The 24,878-nt window shown below is 41.6% G+C and overlaps 2 protein-coding genes across 9 annotated transcripts in view; one reads left to right on the top strand and one right to left on the bottom strand.

Moving 5' to 3' along the window:
• Positions 1 to 24,878, bottom strand: part of otop2 (otopetrin 2) — a 65,004-nt gene that overhangs the window by 8,557 nt on the left and 31,569 nt on the right. The window contains exons 1-4 of one of the 6 annotated variants that reach the window (XM_016991354.2): positions 3,151 to 3,249; positions 2,716 to 2,980; positions 2,317 to 2,514; positions 1,015 to 1,435 (exon numbers count right to left, since the gene is read on the bottom strand). In XM_016991354.2, the coding sequence (XP_016846843.1) occupies positions 1,015 to 1,411 (397 nt within the window). In that variant the 5' untranslated portion in view covers positions 1,412 to 1,435; positions 2,317 to 2,514; positions 2,716 to 2,980; positions 3,151 to 3,249. Of the gene's footprint in view, positions 1 to 1,014; positions 1,436 to 1,887; positions 2,018 to 2,316; positions 2,515 to 2,715; positions 2,981 to 3,150; positions 3,250 to 3,304; positions 3,325 to 24,878 lie in introns of those variants that run through there. The other 5 variants (XM_008104469.3, XM_008104475.2, XM_008104473.3 and 2 more) reach the window with 5 other exon arrangements.
• Positions 5,810 to 24,637, top strand: ush1g (USH1 protein network component sans). 3 transcript variants are annotated; one of them, XR_010002866.1, is made up of 3 exons: positions 5,810 to 7,258; positions 19,266 to 20,580; positions 21,142 to 24,637. XR_010002866.1 is itself a non-coding variant. In XM_008104467.3 (3 exons), exons 1-3 carry the CDS (start codon positions 7,095 to 7,097, stop codon positions 21,143 to 21,145), a joined length of 1,410 nt encoding a protein of 469 aa, XP_008102674.1. In that variant the 5' UTR covers positions 5,818 to 7,094; the 3' UTR covers positions 21,146 to 24,637. The 3 variants fall into 3 exon arrangements, 1 of the variants encoding a protein (XP_008102674.1); XR_010002867.1 differs by having other exon boundaries at positions 19,266 to 20,586; XM_008104467.3 differs by having other exon boundaries at positions 5,818 to 7,258; positions 19,266 to 20,507.

Raw genomic sequence — 24,878 nt, 5'->3', positions numbered from 1 at the left:
AATCTTTTAAATCAGTAGCCAATGGTGTTTATTCATACATAAGGAACCATTTTGCTGAAACTGAAATTATATTTTATGATTTCACAGCGTCATCACAGTCATGTAAAGTGAAGCATACCATTTTTAAAATCCTTCCTCAGGCAAATGTGGAGCCTGAACTTATAGTGAAGGTTGATTAATGTTCTATTTCTTTGGAACTGGGATTGGTAGCCCTTGGGACCTCCAGATGTTTTGTATATCAGATCCCATAAACTTTTGCCACCATGGCCAATGGTTAAGATTATGGAAGTGGCACTCTCAACCATCTGGAGAGCTAAAAGTTCCCTGCTTTTCCTATGAAGGGGAAATTCAATATGATCAGAGCTCTTTCATGTTCTGACTGTACAGAGATTCATAAGGAAGGCAATGGGGCTTTAGTAGCAATTTCCAGAAAGAGAATTGCACCTAATCTTCTTCTAAAAAGAACATGTCATCTGTTTACTTCTAGCTTCTATACAGTTTGCAAAGCAATGTAGAAGAGCAATGTTTGTGAGAAGGCACACATATGACTAAAGCTGGAAAGTGTGCTGGATCTAAGATAGTGGTTCTCAACCTGGGATCCCCAGAGGTTTTTGGCTCCCAGAAATCCGAACAGCTGGGATTTCTGGGAGTTGTAGGCCAAAAACATCTGGGGACCCCAGGTTGAGAACCACTGATCTAAGACTTCATTGGTGGGTCCTTTGAACATTTATTAACTAGATTTTTTTTAAGTTCACTAACTACTGCCAGATGGTATGAATATTTCAAATATGACTTTATCTTGAATTCCCTCTCCTGTTTATTTGTAGCTCATGACATTGTGTCTCATGCAGAACTGAACTGAGATCTTTTAAAAAAACAAACAAACAAACAAATACAACTTGGACCCTTAAAGCTATGAAGGACCCTTATGGTAATGAAGCACCTCCTTCATGCATTTCTTCCATGTGAAGAACACTCATATTTTACTTTGCCCTCCCTTTCTGAGCCTCTTACCTCTAAGCCAGATGGGTCCTGCATGGTTATCCTTACAGGGAACAGCAGCCTGCCGCTTGGAGGTGCCGAAGATGTAGAAGAGCATCCAGGCAATATTGATCAGCATCACAACAGTGAGCATAAAAAATACATCATAGTCGTGCAGGTTCACATCTTGGAATGCTCCACCACTGATCAGGGTGCAGGCTAGCAGCACCAAGTTGATGGCCAGGAGAACTGAAAAGACACGTCCTCCTTTCTTCCAGATTTCCTTGGAACTGTGGGCCAAGGGAGGTGGGCATTTGTGCTGGCTGGTGGGACTTAGCTGATCTGGTCCAAAGCTGTCCTTTTGACTGGAGCCCACGACAAGATCTTCATGTCTGATCTCATTGTCTTTCCAGACAGATTCTTCAGTCATGATTAAACAAGGGTGGATGAGTTCCTGTATTATGAATGGGAAAAGAAGAGAGACAGACCACCAAATCAGGACAAAATGTAATACAGTATTTTATCTCAAGCAATCGAGATTGTATTCAAGCATGGGAGGCAAAGCTGATAAAATGATTACAAAGGAGGCAAATGCCCCTCAAAAGGAACAAGATTTGCCAAACTGTAACTTGAGCCAAACTCTTGATAAAACAGAATTTGAAATCTTTTGCTGACTTTAGTGCCTAAAATTTCATTTTGGTGTCTCTTTAAAAGAAAAGTTCTGGAGATATATATCGTACTTTCATTTCTTTCATTCTTTATTTCCATTAATGTCATTTCTCATCACAGTGACTTTTGAGGAATGGATGAGAAAAGTGCTATTTCCTTGAATTTTTAAAAGTTTTGTGCCTCTACACTTTCCTAGAGCTTTGCAATTCAGAAAGCGGCAGGACGGTCTTAAATTACCTGGGATTCCCTTTAGCTCTTAAGATGGTCAACTGTAGTTCACTTATGATCTACCAATACAGCCCTCCAAGTTCTTAACAAGCATGCTAGAAGAGGAGCCTGGGCAGGCAATACGGGAGGACCCTTTGCAAGAACATTATCAACTATGCAAGCTTCTGAACCCTTTCACTTCCTCTCCAGGACTGCATGTCTACTCATAGGTAAACCCCCTTGAGGTCAATATGATTTACTTACAGGTAAGCTTTGGCTGTAGTCTCATGCACACCTACTTGAAAGTCAGCTGCATGGAAAGTCCTAATATTTTCTTCAAGGTAAATAGGGATAGGATTGTACTGTTAGCATTAGATCTTTCTTCTACTATTTAACATTTTTGGAAGTAGAGGCAAAGAGAGACAAATAGTCATCATAGGCAAAAGCCATTCCACCCACCTGTTTTCTGCCTGCAAGCTGGCTTTCTGTTCTTCACGCCACTGCTTTTGCACAGGCTGCCTCTTTTCCCAGCTCACAACTTCCCAGGGATTTATATCTGTCTGGATGCCTTTGTGATTTACACCATTGATGGGGCTGACATTGATGGGGCCTCATAAACGTCTCAGTAAGACTCACATGATCCATTTTGTTCATGAGCTGGTTTTAGGGAAGAAAGCATGAAAGAGAGAGAAGGAGACGTGAGTTCAAGGTTACTTCTTGGGGAAAACACAGGGAGCTCTTATCATATACCCTTTCGACAGATTTTAGTAGTGGTCCCAGGCTTTTCATTAAAAGGAGCACAACTTGGTCTTGCCTTAGCATCTACCTATCAGTCCTGGGCTGATAATGAAAACTCACCAGTACTGTATCCTCCCTTCCCGTGCTGTGCTTGTACCTTTAAGAAACTGAGGGCTGTACTTTTAACCATTGAGCCATGTGTTCCGATGCTAAAAAATAGCTGATTTCTGCATTTTGCACAACAGCATCATCTCTTTCCATATAAAAACTTCCACGTTTATGTTCCTTAGTATATCCAGTTCTGCCATTGGATAGAGTGGGAAAACAACTTCCATGCAGATGGGGAGATGGTAGCACTAGTGGAAACACCCATGGATATTTCTCTCTGTTGGAAGATGGAACTGTATTGGGTATCATGCCAAACTTTTCTTAAAACTGGACTCAATGAAATCACAATCTTAAGTTTGCAAGACATGAACAACACTGTTGATAACAGGGTGGAATAGAGTCGAAGTCAACTTGATGGCAATTAACAATAACAACAGCAGCTGCTACCTCAAATGTGGTTGAAGACACTAGTCCATCACTGGTGCTGAATTAGAATTCAACTGATAGTCCAGACAGCTTCTGGAGATGCTTTGCCTTAGACTGAAAAATATTTTGGGTTGTTCCTGTCCTTATGATACCATCTCGAAAATCATCTACCTACCCATCGTATCAGCTGCAAGACCTGTGGGGCCTGTAAGGGTCAAGTTTGGCTGCAAACATTTGGAGGAAAGACAACAGTTTTGCTCCACGAGTAGGCAGTGAGACATAATGGCTGGAGTATGAGGCTAAGGTAGGGAGATCCAGTTTGAAAATGGGGGGTTGATGATAGGAGTAACCATTGAAGAGAAGGCAGGATATGAAATGAAATGAAATACACTTCAGTTTAGCCCACAATCACTTAATTGTAAAAGGTTTTCCTCCGGGAGGTGGAAAAATGTTAAATGTATGGAGAGCATTTTGTAGCACCTTAGAAACTCACTGAGAGAATAAAGTTGGCAACGTAAGTTTTTGTAGTCCAGGTCTACTTTAGCCCATTTTGCTCCTGTCTATTTAGTAGCAGCTTGATATGCTGATCTCAGCAACTGAAGCTTTTTATGGTAATGCAGATCATTTGCACCAGCTACTGACTGTGGAACAAGCCTTCAACGCCACAGCTGCAGAGGCAGATTTAAAAGGAAAATTCAATTTTTTACCTTCAAGAGAAAATTTCTTATCATTTTGAAGAAATTTAAATGTCATTGTGGACAGGGACTTCGTGTTCCTCTTAGGAAGGAAGTGCCCATAAAGTGCACTGGAAATAGATCATTGAAACAGCAGAGAAAAATCAAGTTCCTCTATTGGTTTGATTTTTTTCTTTGCTCATTTTGTCGTTATTTCTCACAGCGGCCAGGGTGCCTAAAGTCCTCAGTCTTCATGGAAATTTATTCAAGATAACCCAACATGAGCCTTTCCAACTTTGTCTTTTGTAAAATTTCTATCAGCAGAATATCAAGTAACCAACTCAATGATGATTAATAGTCAGTAGCATTCCAGTGAAAGGCCCACAGAATGTAAGCGAGGGGTGGAGAAAATTCATTTCCTTGCTATTATGTGACCTCTAGCTATTTTTGACTTATGGCAACCCTATCACAGGATTTTCTTGACAAAATTTATTCAGGGGGTTGCCTTTGCATTCCTTTAAGGTTGAGAGAGTATGATATGCAAAGACAGCAAAGCAAGCATCACAGGGGTGTTAACCCTTCTCTATCCCTATGCTATATATACACACACACACACACACACACACACACACACACACACACACACACACACACAGTAGAGTCTCACTTATCCAACATAAACGGGCCGGCAGAACGTTGGATAAGCGAATATGTTGGATAATAAGGAGAGATTAAAAAGAAGCCTATTAAACACCAAATTAGGTTATGATTTTACAAATTAACCACCACAACATCATGTTATACAAAAAATTTGACAGAAAAAGTAGTTCAATATGCAGTAATGCTACGTAGTAATTACTGTATTTACGAATTTAGCACCAAAATATCATGATGTATTGAAAACATTGACTACAAAAATGTGTTGGATAATCCAGAACATTGGATAAGTGAGTGCTGGATAAGTGAGACTCTACTGTATATATATATCCTACCTTATTTGTAACATGGGGACTGCCTGAATAGAATGGCATTGTAAAATGGTGTTCCTTATATAAAATTGCAAAAATCAAGATTTCCTTTGGATGTTGTTTTGTTTTTGGCATATTTTCAAGTATTCACCCCCTCTCCGCAAACATTTTTAGAAAAGAGTCATAGAATCATAGAATTGTAGAGTTGGAAGAGACCGCATGGGCCATCCGGCCCAACCCCCTGCAAGAAGCAGGAAAATCTCATTCAAAGCACCTCCGACAGATGGCCATCCAGCCTCTGCTTAAAAGCCTCCAAAGAAGGAGCCTCCACCACAGTCCGGGGGAGAGAGGTCCACTGTCGAACAGCCCTCACAGTGAGGAAGTTCTTCCTGATGTTCAGGTGGAATCTCCTTTCCTGTAGTTTGAAGCCATTGTTCCGTGTCCTAGTCTGCAGGGCAGCAGAAAACAAGTTTGCTCCCTCCTCCCTAAGACTTCCCTTCACGTATTTGTACATGGCTATCATGTCTCCTCTCAGCCTTCTCTTCTGCAGGCTAAACATGCCCAGCTCTTTAAGCCGCTCCTCATAGGGCTTGTTCTCCAGACCTTTGATCATTTTAGTCGCCCTCCTCTGGACGCTTTCCAGCTTGTCAACATCTCCTTTTCAACCGCGGTGCCCAGAATTGGACACAGTGTGATTCCAGGTGTGGCCTGATCAAGGCAGAATAGAGGGGGAGCACGATTTCCCTGGGTCTCCTGTGAGTGTCAGAGTCCAAACAGTAGGTGGCGCCAGAGACCCAGTTATTTTCAAGAAACCAGAAAATACTAAGTACTGTAGTTGTTGGTCTGCAGCTCTGCTACTGGTAGAGATCCCGTTCAGACATTAGTTTAGACATTAATGTTTTAGGGGTAAACCTAAGACTTTTCAGTGTGTGTGTAAAGTGTGAAGGCAGTAAGCAGCTGTTGGAAATCAGAGACCTAATACAAATACTTTTGACAATGTGGCATTCAGTTAAGCCAGGAACACATAGCAGACCCAAATGTAACATGTGAAAGAGCTCAAAGAGCCATTTTAAAAGTGAGTGTGCCCTTATGTGAAAACTGAGTGTGCCCTTCTACCTTCATATTATAGATATAAGCATATATTTTGTTTTCATCAAGCATTCATGGGAATCAAATTCTTGGAGTGTTTCCCCAAACAATGCAAATTTACAAATCACACACTCCCATAAATTAGATATACACTAACAACCCTTTGGAGCCCCCGATGGTGCAGTGGGTTAAACTGCTGAGCTGCTGAACTTGCTGACCGAAAGGTTGGTGGTTCAAATCTGGGAAGCGGGGTGAGCGGCCGCTGTTAGCCCCAGCTTCTGCCACCCTAGCAGTTCAAAAACATTCAAATGTGAGTAGACCAATAGGTACCGCTCTGGCGGGAAGGAAACAGCACTCCATGCAGTCATGCCGGCCACATGAGCTTGGAGGTGTCTACGGACAACGGCGGCTCTTTGCCTTAGAAATGGAGATGAGCACTAATCCCCAGAGTCGGACACGATTAGACTTAATGCCAAGGGAAAACCTTTACCTTTACCTAACAACCCTTTAGATATTAAGTTCCCGCCCAATGTTTTGTACATAGAGACAGTACACATGGGAGCCTAGATTTTATAATTCCTATGCAAAGAAGGCTGTCCATGTGCCTGTGTCCATAGATTTCAGTGTCCACATGCATGTATTCACTGAGGAGCAATGCAGATCCTATTCTTAAGCACAGGTTTTGCCCTGAAATCTAAGGGCCTGAGATAACCCTCACATGGAAACTCTATATTAAAATACTGGATGAAGGTCAGAGTTTCAGAAGCAAATTTGGGAAAGCAAACATCTTCAAAATGCTGATGTTCAAGATTTGAAGGAAACAAAGTGCAAGAAAAAAAAACCCTAAAAGAAACCCTGAGTCAGCTGGCAGAAGTTTTAAACATCTTCTAACAGCTTGAATAGATAAAAGCTTCCACTTTTCGGAAGTGTAGGCAAAATAACCTCATTTTACTTGGAAGGGGTTTGCTGAGGTGAAGTAAACAGCTAGCAGGGTGAAGCAAGGAATCCTTAGGACCCAGGGGAAGCCACAGAAAATAATCTCCTGCATTCAATATGAGGAGTTCCTCCCCTCACTGGCCAGGGACTCTCAGGTGTCCTAGTAACACATCTCCCTCTTTCTCCTTCCGGCAGCTGCTTCCTCAGAAGTGGCTCATCCACCTCAATGCCCCTTCTTTTACGACTGCCCCCACTCCTCCTTCCCAATGCAATGGCCAGGGAATAAGGCTGCCTCATCATGAATGACCACTACCACCGAGCAGCCAGGGATGGCTACCTTGATCTGCTCAAAGAGGCCACCAAGAAGGACCTCAACTCCCCCGACGAGGATGGCATGACCCCAACCCTATGGGCTGCCTATCATGGCAACTTGGATGCCTTGCGGTTGATAGTTAGCAGGGGGTAAGTCCTGAGCTTTGTCTCGTTTAGTTTGCTTTGTTCAGGGATTCTGTGATCCCTTCCACACAGTTGAATACAATCCCACATTTTGTGCTTTGAACAGGAATATATGGCAGTGTGGACTCAGATACCCCAGTTCAAAGCAGATATTGTGGGATTTTCTGCCTTGATATTCTGGGTTATATGGCTGTGTGGAAGGGCCCTGAGAAAACCTAATTTCATGGACAAGTCCCACACAAATAGAAAGGGACAGGTGGACCCATTTCTTCACTTGTGAGGAATTCCTGCATGGATCTATGTAACTTTGAACGTTAGGATGAAGACTGTCATGTTGTAAAGGTCCTGTTAAAACAGAAAAGCTCTGCCTGGATGCAATGTTTGTGAGAGTCAGTGAACAAGGAAGCATCTTTTCTGTCCCAACTTGTAACAACTGCTATACGTTTTGCCAATCATATCCAGCTATTTTGAGATCACTCCCATACTGCACCATTAAAAATCTTATGAGTGAATAATGCTGTTTCGTATTAATCTTTTTGATAAAATTTTAGGTCTGGCAACCTGAGTTCCCATCTTCTTTGGTTAAGACAGTGGGTAGTCCTCTGTCCTTATGTAGAGCTGGAGCAAATTGAAACTACCCTAAGAGATGAATTGCTTCGCACAGGGACACTTTTCCTCCCTCCCATGATTTCTTCCTAAGAGGGGATCAGTTTTGACTTTTGAAGTGGTGCAGCATCCTTTGTGTTCTCTCCTTGTAAGATCCATCATTGAAAAGGCTAGACCAGGCCTGTCAAACTGGTGTGCTAAAATGCAGTTTGGTTTATACTGTTATTTTGTCTGTTACAATCACTGGTGCTGTAAATTATAGAAGAAGAGGAGACATGAGAGGGAGGAGAGGTAATGAGATAACTGGATTCCTTTCCTTGATTATGCTGCCTTGGGTACTCAATCTCTGTCCCCCAAAGGCCAAATTTTACAACAGAGAGAAAGAGAGGGATAAAGAGAGGGAGATGAAGAGTGAGTGAGTGAATGAATGAGTAAAGGAAGTGTCTTGGTTGTTTATTGCAGAAGTGTCTTTTGAGATTGACTCTGACCCTGATCTATTGGTGAGAACTTTCTTTCTTCACGATTCATATATTGTTCTACTATGAACAAATAACTGGACATTTCCTTTTGGCTACAGCCACAAACTCTTTAAGATAGGAGTGAGGTGAGATCCCAGTGTTAGCCCCAGCTTCTGCCAACCTAGCAGTTCGAAAACATGTAAATGTGAGTAGATCAATAGGTACCGCTCCGGCCAGAAGGTAACAACGCTTCATGCAGTCATGCTGGCCACATGACCTTGGAGGTGTCTACAGACAATGCCGTCTCTTTGGCTTAGAAATAGAGATGAGCACCAACCACAGAGTGGGACACAACTAGATTTAATGTCAGGGGGAAACCTTTACCTTTTCTTGAAAGCATGCACGCACACACGTACGTACACATGCACACACACAATTATCCTCATTTCACAGATTAATCAAAATGCATGATTGCTGAAGGTGACCCATTTAGTCTACAAAGGATAGCCTGCAGTTTGCCCAAACTTCCTTGATGAAATCCTGGAACTCCTTTTATTTCTAAAGTGCACAGCAAGCAGTATAGGAATGTAGGGGAAACGTTTTGGCCCAAGTCAGGCTTTTCCCCGTTTTGCAAATGAAGCAAACTTGCAAGGAGGGAACAAATCATTTAAAGAAATGACTGTCCTTAGATGGGGGCTTTCTGGTATCTGCACAATTGATGGCACATACAGTTTTATAATCACACCTTTTTCTTGTAACTTTCCCCTAGATGGCAACTCTCATATTATCAGTAGTGCAAAACTGAATTCCTTTGTATTTTTGACTTGTTGTCCTCAGACGCATATCCTTGGGAGCAAACCTTCTTCAACACAGAGGAATGGACTCTCATTTAAACATACAGCACAGGATCAGAGCTTGAAAAAATAATTTTTGAACTGGTTGGAGCTGGGTGGGTCTGAGGCATTGGTTCTCAAATATACTTTTTTTGGCATATTCCTCAGACCAGTGGTTCTCAACCCAGGGTCCCCAGGTGTTTTGGCCTTCAACTCCCAGAATTCCTAACAGCTGGTAAACCGCCTGGGATTTCTGGGGGTTGTAGGCCAAAACACCTTGGGACCCATAGGTTGAGAACCACTGGTCTGAGGGATATGCCAAAAAAGTATTTTTCAAGCTCTGCACAGGATTGAGATAGTTGTCACAGTTCTCTCAACATTCTACAACTGGCCCAGGCAAAATGTACTAGCTATTCCTTTTTTTTTTTTTTTTGGTTTCTGTATAAGTCCTATTTAGTAGCAGCATCCCTTTTGTTACAAAATTTTGCCAAAGGACCGGAAACATTGGTTTCAGCAACTATGACTTATTCTTCTCTTGGAAGAGTTGGGGAAGCTCAGAACTCCAAATGATTCTGCTGTAGCAATATGGCATAAAAGCAGATTTCTGCAGAAAGCTGCCGTAGTAATATTCAAATATTGGAATATACGGTTCCAGCAGAGAATCATCCTTGCAGCTCAGCAAGTACTTAATGAACTGAGAAAAATGTGTGCTGGCTGTCAGCTGGAGGATATAGTACTAAAGAATGTGCCTGCCCTTTTGGCGTTGAATGTTATTAGGAAATTCAGATGGGGGTATTTTGAAAGGGATTTTCATCACTGACTACAGTCTCCCCCCCTCCCCCCCTCTCTCTCTCTCGCACACACACACACACACACACACACACACAGAGGTAATATGCCCCAATACGTCATTAAAACAGCACAGAATTGACCAGAGGGAGGGAAGAGGATTTACTGCACTAAGAATAACAAAATGACTGCAATTCCGTATTCATCAGGCATGTTTTATCTACTTGCAATGTCAATTTCAGTTCTAGGTTCCTTTCACAATGTACATTCATAACACTTTCACATCATCTGCTGTGATTCTGTCTATGGAGTCCCGGGATTGGCAATTGGGTGAGGGTCCTCTCACCAAACTACAAACCCCAGGATTCCATATGGTACAACCAAGGCAGTTAAAGTGGAACCATAGCACTATAACTGTGTAGTGTGAAAGGACCATTTCTTAACAAGAGTGATACATTACATACTGTAATATATGTAATGTATGATTGTTGGGGGAGGGGGAGGGGGAACAGAAATCAGCAAAGACTTCAACTCCTTTGCTGGTAGGGTGTACATTTAGAGAAGGGCAGACATCCTTCCGAATGATTTTATTATCTGAAGCTAGTCCAGTTCATGTGCAGTTCAAAAATAAAGTATCACAAGGAGGAGGAGGAGGAGGAGGTGTTTTGAAGCTTTCCATGTGATATTTGGGCAGTAGAGAGGGGATGGCCTGTCCCAGGTACCTTGTACTTCTGTATCATGGGTGGCCACTTTGGGTGGGTTCAAGGGTTAGTTCTAGGACCCTTGAATCCATGCTTTGGGCCATGCTTTGAAGCCAGGAGTTGTTGGTTTTTGTAGAGGCCTGATTTTTTAGCAAAACAAGGCAGAGGACAAGGGTGAGATAAGAATCATGCTCCCTGAAGTGGGATTTTTCTTTTCTTTTTTACTCAGAAGATTTTATTTGGGATTATGGAGTGATGGGGAGAGCTTCTAGGGGTTATCAAGTAGGGGCTATCAAATGAAGCAGGGGATCGATTTGCAACTCACAAGTTGGGAGTTGGCCAATACATAGGAAGACATTCAAGCATGGTACTTCTATTGAACTAGAGTACATCTAGAGACACATCTATAGATATGAATTAGCATATGTAAATATCATGCAAAGCTATATTCCTTTTTGATGTTCTAATATATAGGTTTTTGACAATATATAAGCAGCCACTTTAGATGTTGAAAAAGACAGGAGGAAGTCATTAGGTCTTTTTCTGGACAGCAGTAGTTACCATTTGCAAGTAGTGGAGCCCCAGGTAGCACAATGAGTTAAAACCTTGTGCTGGTGGACTGCTGACTTGAAGGTTGGGTTGTTGACCTGAAGGTTGCCAGTTCGAATCCAAGACGGTGAGAGCACAGATGAGCTCCCTCTATCAGCTCCAGCTCCATGCGGGAACATGAGAGAAGCCTCCCACAAGGATGGTAAAATACCAAACATCCTGGCGTTCCCTGGGCAACATCCTTGCAGATGGCCAGTTCTCTCACACCAGAAGCAACTTGCAGTTTCTCAGGTTGCTACTGACATGGAAAAAAAAACATATGCAAGTCATTATTTTGCATTACATTTTGATGGCTGAGCCTGTTTTGTTGGAGGTATAGCCTTGTGAAAAGTTGTAATGATGTTGCAAGAAAAGTTGCACCTCCTGGGAAGTTGATTATCTGTCACTATCTTGGATATGGTGGTTTTGAATGTATGCCTTAAGCCACAGATAAGGTGAATGGCCACTATCCAAGTTTATCCTATCAGCTTGCCTGGAGGAAAATAAAGAAGTGATATTACTGTCATTGACTCAGGATGTGTGTCTATATGCGTGTATGCTTCAGTATAAGCACTGTACTCGTCATTCATCCTGCAAGGCGATGGATGAAGGCAGGCTTGTTGGAAGACAGAAGGATTTGATGTTGGATTTGCCCTGTTCATTAGACATACAAAAGGCCTCTTTCATACCTCTGGCTGTATTCTAATAAGGGGAAAGAATGCAATTAATGTGATGGCTGGGAAGAAGGACACAAACTGGCACTTGGTGCCACAGCCTCAGAAACAATCATCTTCAGTTTATGCTTTTGACAGTCTCTCCCATGGGGGTGTCTGAGATGGGGGACAGACAGGCGGTGTGGAGGCGCGATGAAGAAGAGGTCACCTTCTGACAGTGGGACAGTGTCCTGTTTTGGAAACAGCACTCTTTTATCAGTGTTTTTTTCTGTTTGTATTGTTTACCTTCTGAGAGAATCTTTGGATTAAGAAATAGGAATTAATCTAAAACATCATAACTTGGTTGTGGATTAAATCAGAGCTACTCAAAGTGGAGGTCCATGGACTGGTGCTGGTCTACACACTATCAGCTGTCAGTTCATGGTGAGTTGCTAGGAAAACAATAAACCACTGTATCTATTGGGCACAAATATATTACCAGTTCCTGGCAATAGTCTGCCACATTAGACAGCCTGAGAAACACTGCACCAAAAATGCAACCTTCTTCAATTTTTTATTTACACCTGTTTTTCTCCAATCTAATTTTCTATGTTCTTACAACTCTACATGCTTCTGAAAGCATACTTCTCTTTGCCATTCCTCCATTCCCTGGCCTATATATGTCCACAGATTCCTCTTTCCCTGCTTCAGACTGCAAGGCATGTATGTATGTGTGTATATCTTTAAGCATTGAGGGTAAATATATTAATACATTTGCGAGTCATATTAATGCACATATTAATATTATGTTTTGATGAATGGATTTAATTCAATCCAATCTATCTATCTTAGCCCTGTAGGCAAACTTACAGAATTCCCAAAGATTTCCTCTACAGGAAGGCCAGGCCTTTTAACAATTTTCGTGTTTGATAACACTAGGCAATAATAGCATGTTTATATCTGATACAAATGACAGTAGTTCCTCCTTGCCCAGAACTTCTTCAAGCCTGTGAGTCATTGACTTCAACAACATCATGGATAGTTTACCAGAGAATACAGTGAATTATTGCAGGTCTCTTATGGTGAGGACTGTAAACATGCAAAGGAGTGAAAGGATGATGGTACTAGGTTTACAGGCCGATGATCTTACAATACTACTCAGACTCATTCTCCTTTCACCCAGCAATTTCTATAATGAAGCACATTATTCAGGTAAAGGAATACGGGTTCCCAAACACAAATCCATGCCTTTCCTCTCTTACTCAGCTTTTTGGTGGCACATGTTATCTTGGTGTATTTTTCAGATTTCCATATTATTCCAAAAATGTCTGATTGTATGAGCTAGAAGCTTGCAAAAATAGGCTACTGTCTTGATTACATTTTCATCATACATTTAATAATCAGATTATATAAACTGATGCATGCTGTGAAGAAAGTTACTAGTGAGACATTTTCCTCCCTCTGTCATAGTAACATTCTTTATATAGAATCAGACCATCTAACCCAGTATTTTCAGGTCTGACTGGCAGCTGTCGCTCTTTCAGGGTTTCAGGAAATATTATTTCTTGGCCCTGCCAAAAAGCCCTTAGTATATTCCATACCTGGTGGTCTCACACTCAAATGTGGACTAGGTCCCACTCTGCTTAGCATCTGAATTGAGATCACATCCTGTGTTCTCAGCATAATATGGTTACCTTTATAAAACCAGAATCTTTGCTCATCCGACAAATGAAAGGAAGTGGTTCTGTGTCCTATGCATAGCAAAACTATGGAATTCACTATCACAAGATATAGTGGATGGCTGCCAGCAATGACTCTAAAAAAGTAGTCCCCAACCTGTGGGTCCCCAGATGTTTTGGCCTTCAACTCCCAGAAATCCTAACAGCCAGTGAACTGGCTGGGATTTCTGGGAGTAGTAGGCCAAAACACATGGAGACTCACAGGTTGAGAACCACTGCTTTAAAAGGAGGTCAGGCAATTTCATGGTAGATAAGGCTTTCAGACACTACTAATTGTCATGTTGTATCAACATTATCTCCAGTATCAGAGGCAATATGCTTCCTAATCCTGAGGAAGATGAGAGTGTTACACTGGGAGGTGTCCCAGTGCTAGCTGCACTGGACAGACTACTATGGAAAGAGAATACTACACAGTTATACTGCTATGAATCCACTTTAACTCCCATGGCAACATCTCATGGGAAACAAGAATATGACCTTTGGGAAGGGGGCTTTTGTCTTCTCAGCCAGGAATTGTTCCTGTTTAGACCAAACTACAGGATGTTGTCATAGTAATTAACATGAAATCAAAGTTCTTCAATTATACAGTGTGAAAGGGTCCCCGGACCTGACAGACCTTTAGCCTGATTCTACCTGCCTTTGTTTCTGTTTGTATGTAACTCACAATATAGCTGTGGCCAATTCTCATTAAAGTAATTATAAGGTCTGATTCGACAGTCATTTCTAAATTCATATCCGGTGTTCATAGCAAATAGGCTTTCACTGTGGTTTTCAGGTTAAAAAACCCATCAAAACAATATCTAATTTACAAAACCTAAAGTGAACCAATTTAAACAATATCAAACATCATTTCAGGTATACCTAACAAAAATGTGAGCTTGGCCAATGCACCTCTACTCTGAAACCACCCAAGTTCTTCCCGAGCTAACCACTGTCCCTTCTAATAGCAATGTCCCCTTTTCCTTTTTACAGGAGTAATGAAAGGACAACAGTTGAACAGATGCCACAATGACCCCTTTTCACAACCACATCATGAGGGTGGACAAATTTACACTCATTACATTTCTGTCACATAATGTTAAGATATGAGACCCTGGTTAGAAAAAAAGGATGGTAGTTCTAAACATTCAAAATAATTCAAATACTATGTATGAAAATTAGTGTGGCTTTATACCTGTTATGTCATTATCTTTGGTAACAAACAGAGATGAGAATCGGAGTGACAAAATAATGTTGTGACTCAGAAGTTACATCTGCAAGGGTTTTTTTTTAAACAAAATAATAATTAGAAGCCTTAATGCTTTTGACTCAGCATGACAAAGTGTTATGAACTTAGGAAGTGGCACAATATGTAAAACCAATTGTGCAAGAATTATAGCCTATTAATGTTATTATTATCTGTTACTGCACCATATATTCACATTGCCTATAACTTGCTGTAACCTATCCTTCTCATGCAATTCCTTGGGAAGCCTACTTGATCCTGCTCTGTCCTACGATGGGACTTCCCCTGTTGTTTCCCAGCACTGGCAAGCTCCCACTCCAGTTTGTTTTGTAATATATTAATTGGATTTAATTGATGGCTGTCATTGGCTGGGTTGATCAGATCTTCTCTAAAAAAGAGGATCCGGTATCAGTCAAGAGAAAGGGAGATTCCTTCCTGAGAAATCTCAGTCTTTCTCATCCCACTGTGGCTTCCCAGTCCTGCTTTGGTTTCCTTGTTATTCCTATGGCCTAGTGTCCCGATGCTGCTGGAATATGTAGCATAACATGATGATGATGATGATGATAACCACCACTATCATCTTAGCCCACCATGAAATGGAGCAGTCAGGTGGATTACAGAAATTCTGTTTCCTTGTGAGTGCTGGATTTACCATTGTGCTTAGGTGTGCTTAAGCACAGAGCCCTGTTGGCAAGGGGCTCATCTTCCTGCCATTTTTTTTACAATGGATTTTGTTTATGTGGTGCAATTCTCAATTTGAAGGCATTCTGTTTCAGAGTGATTCCAGACATAATGATAGGGTTGACAGTCCATGGGAGTGAGCCACAAAGCAGGCAGTGTAAGCCTACCAGGCCTCCCTTCTTTAGGGCCCAGGTAAGGAAGCGGCCTCTTAACTAGCAGAAGGCTTCATTTGTCTAAATCCAGCACTGGTCCTTGTGAGGTAGAAGGAAAGACACTGAAAGTTGCCCTCGCCACAAAGGGTTTTTTTGAGGTGACAAGAGGATGAACGGCATTATATGATTTATATGGTTGTATTTCTCATCTGTCTTCTGTAACTGTTTTGTACAATAGGTGGAGCCAAGAAACATGTGGTAAAAATGTCATCATCATCATCACTATTATTATTGAAAGAACAGATAATATCGGAAAGGCTGCAATAGCTTGTTTTTTCTTGAGCCAACTAGGAAGGCAAGCTTCTGTCTCATCTCTGGTCCCCACTGCTATGTTACGACCTCATCACAGGACACATTTTTAGTGTCCGGGGATGCTGCCATCCCAGTTGAGTAACGGGCCCCCACATTGCCCATCACACAATGTAGCCTCACTTCTGGCAGGGCTCCATTGCTCAACTGGGATGGCAGTGTGGTAAAATGCTGTGCCGCCAACACGGGAGCTTCCCTGTGTTCCACTGGGAACGATGAGACTACCGAGGAGAGAAGCTGTGTGGCAATGCTTCCCCTGTGTGATTGGGAGGCGTCCCTGCTGCTCGGACGGGGCATGGGGCATTAGGATTGGCCCTTTACCTCGCCGATTTGTCACAGAGGATGGTGTATCAGCAAGGGGGACCTCATCAATGTGATGGGGTCCTTAATGTCATACAAACTATTTTCCCACTTGCAACTCAATTTGCAACACTTGGAGTAAGTTGAAGAAAAAGCACTAGCAGAAAGAAACTGGGGCATTAAAAAACAGCTGACTTTTGAGAAAGCAGAAGAATGATCTAGTGATTTGGGGGCATTAGACAAGCTGCTTCTTTTCACTCCTGAAAATGTGCCATTTAGTAGTTTTAGCTGTTGCTTGTTTCCTCATATAACGGATTACTTCACCTGGATCCTTTTTGTTTTTGATGCAAGATCTTAGTAGCATCAAACAAATAAACAAATGAAAACAAACACTCAAGCACTCAGTCAAATTATGTTTGCCATCATCTAAGCATGTGGCATAAATATTTTTTAACTTGTATTTATGTTGTGCCATGTGACCCTATGGTTCCCCTGAGTGTTTACATGTTTGAGCAGAGAGGTCAAGAAATCAATATGGGAGCGACATGTAGACAGGTTATCTGTGTTTCATAGGTGACAATGTATACACTGATTCCTACACAGAGTTTAGCTAAGTGAATTGAGGAGGGGGAGATATATAAGTTAGGGAGATTTATTTAAACAGTATTTTACTTTTTACATGGTTTGGTTCCTTTTTGGGACTATACCTCTCAGAAATGGCTTGCCTAATAGGTCATGATGACTGGAGAAATTACTTTGATTTTTTTAAAATCAGTTTTTTGCAATTCCCTGAATTGTTGGTCAGGAAATTGTAGGGTTGCAGAGTAAGTTTTTCAAAATCTGGGGGAAAAAGTAATTTGTGAAGTGGACTAACCTATTTTATTGCCCTATGACTGCCTTGCCTACCCTTTAGAGCACTTCCATTGCATTAGATGTACTGTGTGATGGGAACCACCTAAATTTGGCCTGAAGGGATATTAACTTTGACATTGTACTATTTTGGCTGTTTCTCTCTGGCAACAGTTTGTGTTTGATGCAATAAGAGCGCTTTGGGATACATGTGATGCATAGCAGCTTACGACTTTCAATAATAACAGTGGCAGATAGTGAGAGAGGAGGAAGAGTATGGTTTGAGTCTTCAAGTTGCACACATCCACAAGCCCAGAACCAGTGCCCATGTGCTCATTTAGCACAAACATAAACAAAGCCTCATGCACTCTCCACTAGCAGCCAGCCTGACTCTAGCATTTAGAGTTTCTCTGTCTCTTTAACCAACTCTCATCAATAATTTATTATTTTCTTGCAATTCATCAAATATTTATATTTCCCCTGAATTCCCCACTACGGATAGGCCAATATCAAGGTGAGGGGGAGAGGGCGGGCTGGCCAAGGAGTCAGATTGAACCTGTTGCCAGGCTTTGGATGAGGCAATTCACTGGGGCCACAAAGCAAGAGAGAGTCTGCTCCATTCAGCCTGTTTCCTGTCCTCTCAGTTCCCTGCCAAATTTCTTTGTCAAATTTATAAAGCATCAGGGCTTCTAGTCAAACACTCTGAAACCATTCTTCTGCTTATTCAGTACTTTTCAAAGAGTGGGAGACTAGCTACCAGTTTGCCTAGTGACTGCCTTGTTTTTGAGATTCTGAGGACAGAGAGGTAACTTTACCGCCTCTTCAGTCTGGATGACATGCATAACCTCAGGTTCTGGAACTAAAAACTGATGGGATTTGAGAGGGTGGGGTTGAAAGGCTGTTATCCATGTCTGCAATATCCCCACTGAATCTTAGAAGGAGGATTTTATTCAATTCATCTGGTATGCACCCTCCAACATTTCACAGGTAAAACCTGGGACACATGGGGCCAAGCAACATCACAATGTAGTTCAAAAAGGCAAGTTAATGATGTGGAAGAATGCACAAGCCAGGGTAGGCTGCAACAGTTTGCTTTAGGCCAAGCTGCCAGACCAGTTTGAATATGATTGAATTGATTTCCAGTCATTTTCTGGAAAAAAAAGCATATCCTAACTCTTTAAAATCATGGGCAAAATGGCTATTAGGAAGAAAAATATTATTGTATTTTTTTTTGCTGGGGGAGTGCAGGTCTCCTCTCACAGTTGCCCATCCCACTCCTAACACATTTGTTAACATTCCTTGATTGTATGCTTACAAGTTCAGTTTTATAGTGGCTAATGTATCATTGTTTTATGGTATCTGAGGTGTTATGCTTACGTGAACCTATTCAGCTCACAAACTCATCATCTTTAGAGCACATGGCTGGCATAACACTCTAGAAACAAATTGGCCTGCAGTTCCATTGAGCAGCAGCGTCAGGTCCAGATCCTGTGCTAATTGAACAAGCATTGTGAAAGCGATGTCACCGGTCAGTCTCGCCAGGCTTTTATTTACACGTATTGGCAATGGTCTTATCTTTTTCTTCCTTGTCAACAAGGCTTCTCTTAATTAGTTTATCATTGCGATGCTTATTATGGAAAAAGCAATCCTGGAATAGCAATCCTAAATGATAAACAATTCATCCCTGTCAATGAGGGCACTGGGTGGCCATGTGTTTGGAGGCTCAGATGCTCTCCTTTCTGATTATTGAGTGGTGAATGGAAGGTGATGCAACCAAGGACAAACAGAAAAATTCACAGGACAGAAGATAATTAGATGCTCTGCAGTTAGGCATGTGCAGGGAAATACATGAGGCATTGTCCTGGAAGGTTAATGGTTCTAATTTCATTTGCTAAGGTATTCTTCAGAAATATTTGAGAATTAATATCAGATGCACAGATAACGTGAACTCAAGGGAATTTAAAGAGTATAAACAGATGTTAATGCTTTTTCTTTAATTCCGAAGAATACCTTGGTGTGAGATTTGCAGTTCTTTTCTAAGGGCTAACTTTAATTCTCATTTTGTTTTAGGGGTGATCCAGACAAATGTGACATCTGGGGGAACACACCTCTTCATCTAGCAGCAGCCAATGGGCATTTGAATTGCCTCTCCTTCCTGGTGTCTTTTGGGGCCAATATCTGGTGTTTGGACAATGACTACCACACGCCACTGGACATGGCAGCCATGAAAGGCCACATGGAGTGCGTGCGTTACTTGGATTCCATTGCTGCCAAGCAGAGCAGCCTCAACCCCAAGTTGGTGGGCAAGCTGAAGGACAAGGCCTTCAAGGATGCAGAGAAGCGCATTAAGGACTGTGTAAAGCTGCAGAAGAAGCACCATGAGAGGATGGAGAAAAGGTACAAAAAGGAAATGTCTGACCATTCAGACACCATGAGCTTCTCCAGTTACTCCAGCAGCACTTTGAGCAGGCGATTCCAGCACATGTCTATGATGACATCGTTGCCATATTCTCAGGCCACTGTACACGGCACAGCCAAGGGCAAAACCAAAATCCAGAAAAAGCTGGAGAAGAAGAAACAGGTAGATGGGACATTCAAAATATATGAGGATGGGAGGAAAAGTGTGCGCTCCTTGTCTGGCTTGCAGCTAGGCAATGATGTCATGTTTGTGAAACAAGGCACCTATGCCAGTCCAAAGGAGTGGTCTCGGCGCAACATTAGGGACATGTTTCTGACCGATGAGGACACTGTCTCCCGTGCCATAAGTGACCCAGGTTTGCACATAGACTCAGCCCATTCTGAGGTCAGCACCGATTCTGGACATGACTCTTTATTCAATCGCCCTGGCTTAGGCACTATGGTTTTCAGGAGGAACTATGTCAGCAGTGGACTGTTTGGGATTGGACAGGATGACCCCGGCATGCTAGGAGAAAATAATATGGATAGGTTGGGCGTTAAACTTCAAAGCCGCCTGCAGCGCTCGCCAAGTCTCAACGATAGCATCGGCAGTGCCAACAGCCTGCAGGAGAGGAACATGGAGGAGCTGCCATGGGATGAGATGGAACTGGGCCTGGATGATGATATTGAACCTGAAACCAGCCCTCTAGAGACCTTCCTTGCCTCTTTGCACATGTTTGAATTCATTTCTATCCTTAAGAAAGAAAAAATTGATTTGGAAGCACTCATGTTATGTTCAGATAATGATCTGAAGAGCATCAACATCCCTCTGGGACCCAGGAAAAAGATTCTAGATGCTGTCCAGAGGAGGAAACAGACTTTGGAGAATCCTGATGTCATAGAAGACACTGACCTGTAAGCAATAGAGCCCTAACTTCATTCTCATGGATGCACAAGGGTCTTCTTCAACACATGATGAGCATAACCTGCAAGGGTACTACTTGTGTGTACCTCACATTACATATTTTAAAAACCAGGAGTGCCCTAGTAGTGACACTGCAGCATAAAATGGGAGAGCTGGAGGGTGAGAAGATTCTCCATCTTGTTGCTCTTCATTGGTGACAGGCATAGGTGATGATTCCAAAAGTCACTTGTAAAGTTTTTCAAAAACATGTTTTGTTTCACAATGAACAAAATACGGTATATTGACTATAGCTTCATAGAAATCTTTGAAAAGCTTTTGTGAAATCTGATGCAGGATTTAGTAAGACCGCACTTTTAGCTTCCTATACAAAAACATTTGTTGCTGTGTAGTTTTGCATCAGCATTTACTCTGTAGCAGTTATAACAATGATGGGTGGTGGTGGTTGTGTAGTCTTCCAGAGGTTGCTAGACTATGATTCCTGGCATTCTGCACTATTGTCTATGAAGGCAAGGACTGCTATAACTTGTAATTCAACAACATCTGTTGGGGAGCATGATTCCAACCCTGTCATGTAAGCACTATCTAAATATGTGTTATATTAACAATTTATTTTCTCCTTTTCAGATAGCTGTTTTTAAGGACCAAGGAACAACAAAACAGTTCTAAATTGCCAGAAAACATCTGCCAGAGATCCTAACAGTGGGAAACAGAACGCCACAACATAAGGCCCAGCTCTAACAAGCTCTCATCTTATCCTCTTGTTTTTTGCCTGCAAACGTTTGCCAGATAGTAGCCTGGTGCTAAAGAGATTTTTAAATATTGCACCCCACCCCCTGTCCCAATCTAAGCTAGTAAACGCATCTACATTACCTGTTTGAGCAACAATTCTGCAAACTCAAGATTACATAATGAAAGTTATTTTATAGTTGCTCTGTTTAGCTAACTGTCAAAATAATAGAAATGAACCAGCTTTTCTTAAAGGTAGAAAGATGTGATGTTTCACTTGTAGCATAGTGATATCCATTCTATGAGACATAAGTAGGTGACAAGGAGAACAACTTATGGGAAATAGTAATTAGCATGCATTATGATATCATTTACCAAAATGGCTTTGGGAAATATTTTGTAATTGCACGGCTATAAGCATTGATCACAAAATAAATGTGTTTAACATATGATTCCTGTAAGGAAATGGTATGTCAAAGAAAATTTGTAGTCCCCCCCCCCCCCAAAAGAAAAAAAGCTAGCATTATGTTAGTAACTTAGGCAGATATAAGCCCAATTAATATAGCTCACTTCTTTGGTCATTGCTAAGGCTGGAATTCTATACCTTCGTCATGTAATGTCAACAATTCCATGTATACATATTTTCATGTTTCTTGCCTTCAAAATGACCATAAAGTGTAGTGCAGGGGATGTTTAAGAAACATCTGGCTATGTCCCTATAGTCACATGCAGACTGATGCCATCACCTTTAAGATTCCTGGAAAGTCCCAGATGATATCTTTGCCATTTTGCATTTAGGGGTATAGTGAGATGTTTTTCAGACACCCGATAGTCTTCCTTGGCCACTATAAAGTCATTGCATTGTGGGCTGCATGAAAAATGTAGATTAACAGGGAAAGAGGATAGCACATAGTTCCACCGTGGAACTTTTACATCACTCATCCACAATAACAACACCGGCCTAAATCCAATTGCCAGTCCCAAGTGGAGTCGGCTCATAAAACATTGGGATTTACATGAGTGTTGACATATCCAAAGCAGTTGATTTCAATGGGTTTAGCATGCCCTCTACCTGTCCCTGTTTGGCAGGAATAGCCTTGATTAATCCTCTGCTGTCCTACTTTTTCAGCTGCTTATAAAATGCTGCAGATTTTCTTTCCTTCTCTTCCTTGGCCTCTATGTCCTCTGTTGATTTCAATTGCTACAAACTACAGTCGATGTGTAAAAGTTGTTTGCACTCAATTAACACAGCAATGGGAAGAAAAGTTGAGGATCTGGCTGTAATCTTTCTCATTGGACCTTCCTTTCAATTTTACAGCTGTTCACCCTATGTCCCCTCTCATGCAGTTCACCTATTTGAGAAAGTCATATCAAATACATTTCTATGCATTGTTGGAGCCTTGATGTAAGCCTTGATGGAGCCTCTGCATGGAGCTTGCCAAGTACAAAACTTCTCATCCAAGTACAAACATTCTCATTGGGGGTTTTAAAATCAAAAGGCAAAGAAAAGCAAGACATTGGTAGAGGAGAAAGCAATAAACATTGGGGAAGTTTGTTTCCCTCTCCCCACTTATGCTTACATTGTGATCCCAAAATGCAAACCCACGTCTGTATGAATGATAGCTTCACCTGGGCATACTAGGACACTTGTGCACAGGACTGTAGCCAAGGGGGGGGGGGCGCTAAGGGTTCAACCCCCACCCCCAAATTTTCAGGTTTTTTAACAAACCTGGTTTACTCATGAATTTTAACTGGTTAACCAAATCCCCATGAGTGTCCACTGAAGTTTATCGATGGGGCCTGATTTCTAAATTATTTTGCGTTATGGAACTACTCTTCATGATTCGCTAAAAAAAAAAGTTTAAAACCGCCCTCATTTTTTTTTCTGGCATGGCCCTGCTTGTGCAATCAGGTGACAGAGCCCTTACACCCTTCAGGCTGTGGTGCCATACTAGTAAATCCAGCCTTTCCTTTCCTTCACTGCAGTAGTATGCCATGACAAGTAGTATTTACACAGATTCCATCTGCCATTCTGACAGATAACATGTGTTGAAAGCTTCTTACACAGCCAGCACACTTCTGTCTATGATCTCCTATCTTTAATGGGCTGTTCTCCCTCCAGGAAAGAGGTCAGGGTGGAGTTTCTGGCAGACCAGAAGTATGGCCTTCTATGGCCCATATTAGGCAGCCAGAGTTCCCTTCTCTTTTCAAAAGTGATAGGAGCATCTACTTTGTAGCACTGGACATAAGCATTCTTCCCTCCCATGGGAACTTTGTCAGTGTTTATCTTTCACAGCTCTGTGGATAATAGCACCAAGAGTGAGAAAGTGATACCCAGTGCATCAGTATTTGCAAATTGTTGTTACGTTATAATTCAAAGCAAAGCTGAAAGTTGCATTAATCCACAATATCAACTACATTGAAAAAAGCTGACATCAGTGTTAGGCACAATTCAAAGCTTGTTCAGAATTTTGATTGCATGGCTTTAAAGACCCAAACATAACATCCAACAAGATAAAAAAAACCCCCATATATATGGAAGCGGGTAGTTGGGTCAATCCATCTTTATCTGTCATGGCTGCTCTTTATGCTTATTTGGTGGAATCAGTGCATCGCCTTGCTTCCTGTTGCTTTCACTTACTCAAGTTGGAAAAAGGCTGTTTTTCACAAGTTCCATGGTTTTATTTATTTGACACGCTCTCATGAGTTTTGCAAAGATTGATTGTGGCAAAAGTTTAAATAAGTATAAACCGAGGCAAGAAGTAAAGCCATACCAATTGGACAAGTGAAGAAACCCCCATTGGGGAAATATGGGGATATATTTGTGAGCAACAGAGACCCCTTTTGCCATATGGAGAAGTTGGGGCTGAATTATTATTTGGCAACAGTGGAGAGAAGGTGGCTGCCTTTACCCATGATCCAAACATCCTAGGGACAATGGCAGGCAAGTCTGAACTGTGGTAAAGCCAAGCTCTTTATTCATATTAGCCATGAAATAACAATCCAACCTTAAATGCAATACTCAAGCTGCTTTTCTTCATTGGACTTTGTCTGGATTAAATGTGCTATGATTTATGATAGTGAAAAACCATTTCCCTACATTTCTCTTTGCACCAGGCCATTTCATGTATTGTTCAGACTGCAAACATGTGTGCATGAAATTGGGAATAAGTCCTTTGGGATGCAATGAAATTTATTTCTGAGTAAATGTCCATAGAGCTGGGCTATCTGTTTATTAAATGTACATGCATCTAAAATCTCTACCCTTTGTAGATGCTTGGTATGTATTCAGTGCATTAATGTATGTATGTTTGTGTACCAGAACTGTATTTTAACTGTGTCTTTATTAATATATTTGTATTCTTTCACTGCCTAACAACATTTTTAATGAAAACTGCCGTCGTTTGTCTTCCTTTACAGTCTTTAAGGCATGGTTATAATTTGGAAGGAAAAGTTGACTCCAGTGCTGAATTGCTGATTTCTAAAATATTAACATATACATGGGAGAGCCAGCAGGGTCAGCCCTCCACATTAACTCGGGTTAGGGGCACAGAACCCTAGCAAAAGTGGAAAAAAACTTTTTAAAAAAATCAGATTTTTAAACCTGAGAGAACATCATTCTAGGAATCCCTAGG

This window comes from Anolis carolinensis, chromosome 2, assembly GCF_035594765.1.
Source record: "Anolis carolinensis isolate JA03-04 chromosome 2, rAnoCar3.1.pri, whole genome shotgun sequence".
Classification (NCBI taxonomy): Eukaryota; Metazoa; Chordata; class Lepidosauria; order Squamata; family Dactyloidae; genus Anolis; species Anolis carolinensis.
This window is presented reverse-complemented; position numbering and strand designations above follow the sequence as displayed.

What these genes read in the sequence shown, in the direction of transcription:
- ush1g (XM_008104467.3), top strand. Translation starts at nt 7,095, where the DNA reads ATGAATGACCACTACCACCGAGCAGCCAGGGATGGCTACCTTGATCTG. An exon ending in CGGTTGATAGTTAGCAGGGG is followed by an intron (nt 7,259 to 19,265) that starts GTAAGTCCTGAG and finishes ATTTTGTTTTAG; the next exon opens with GGGTGATCCAGACAAATGTG.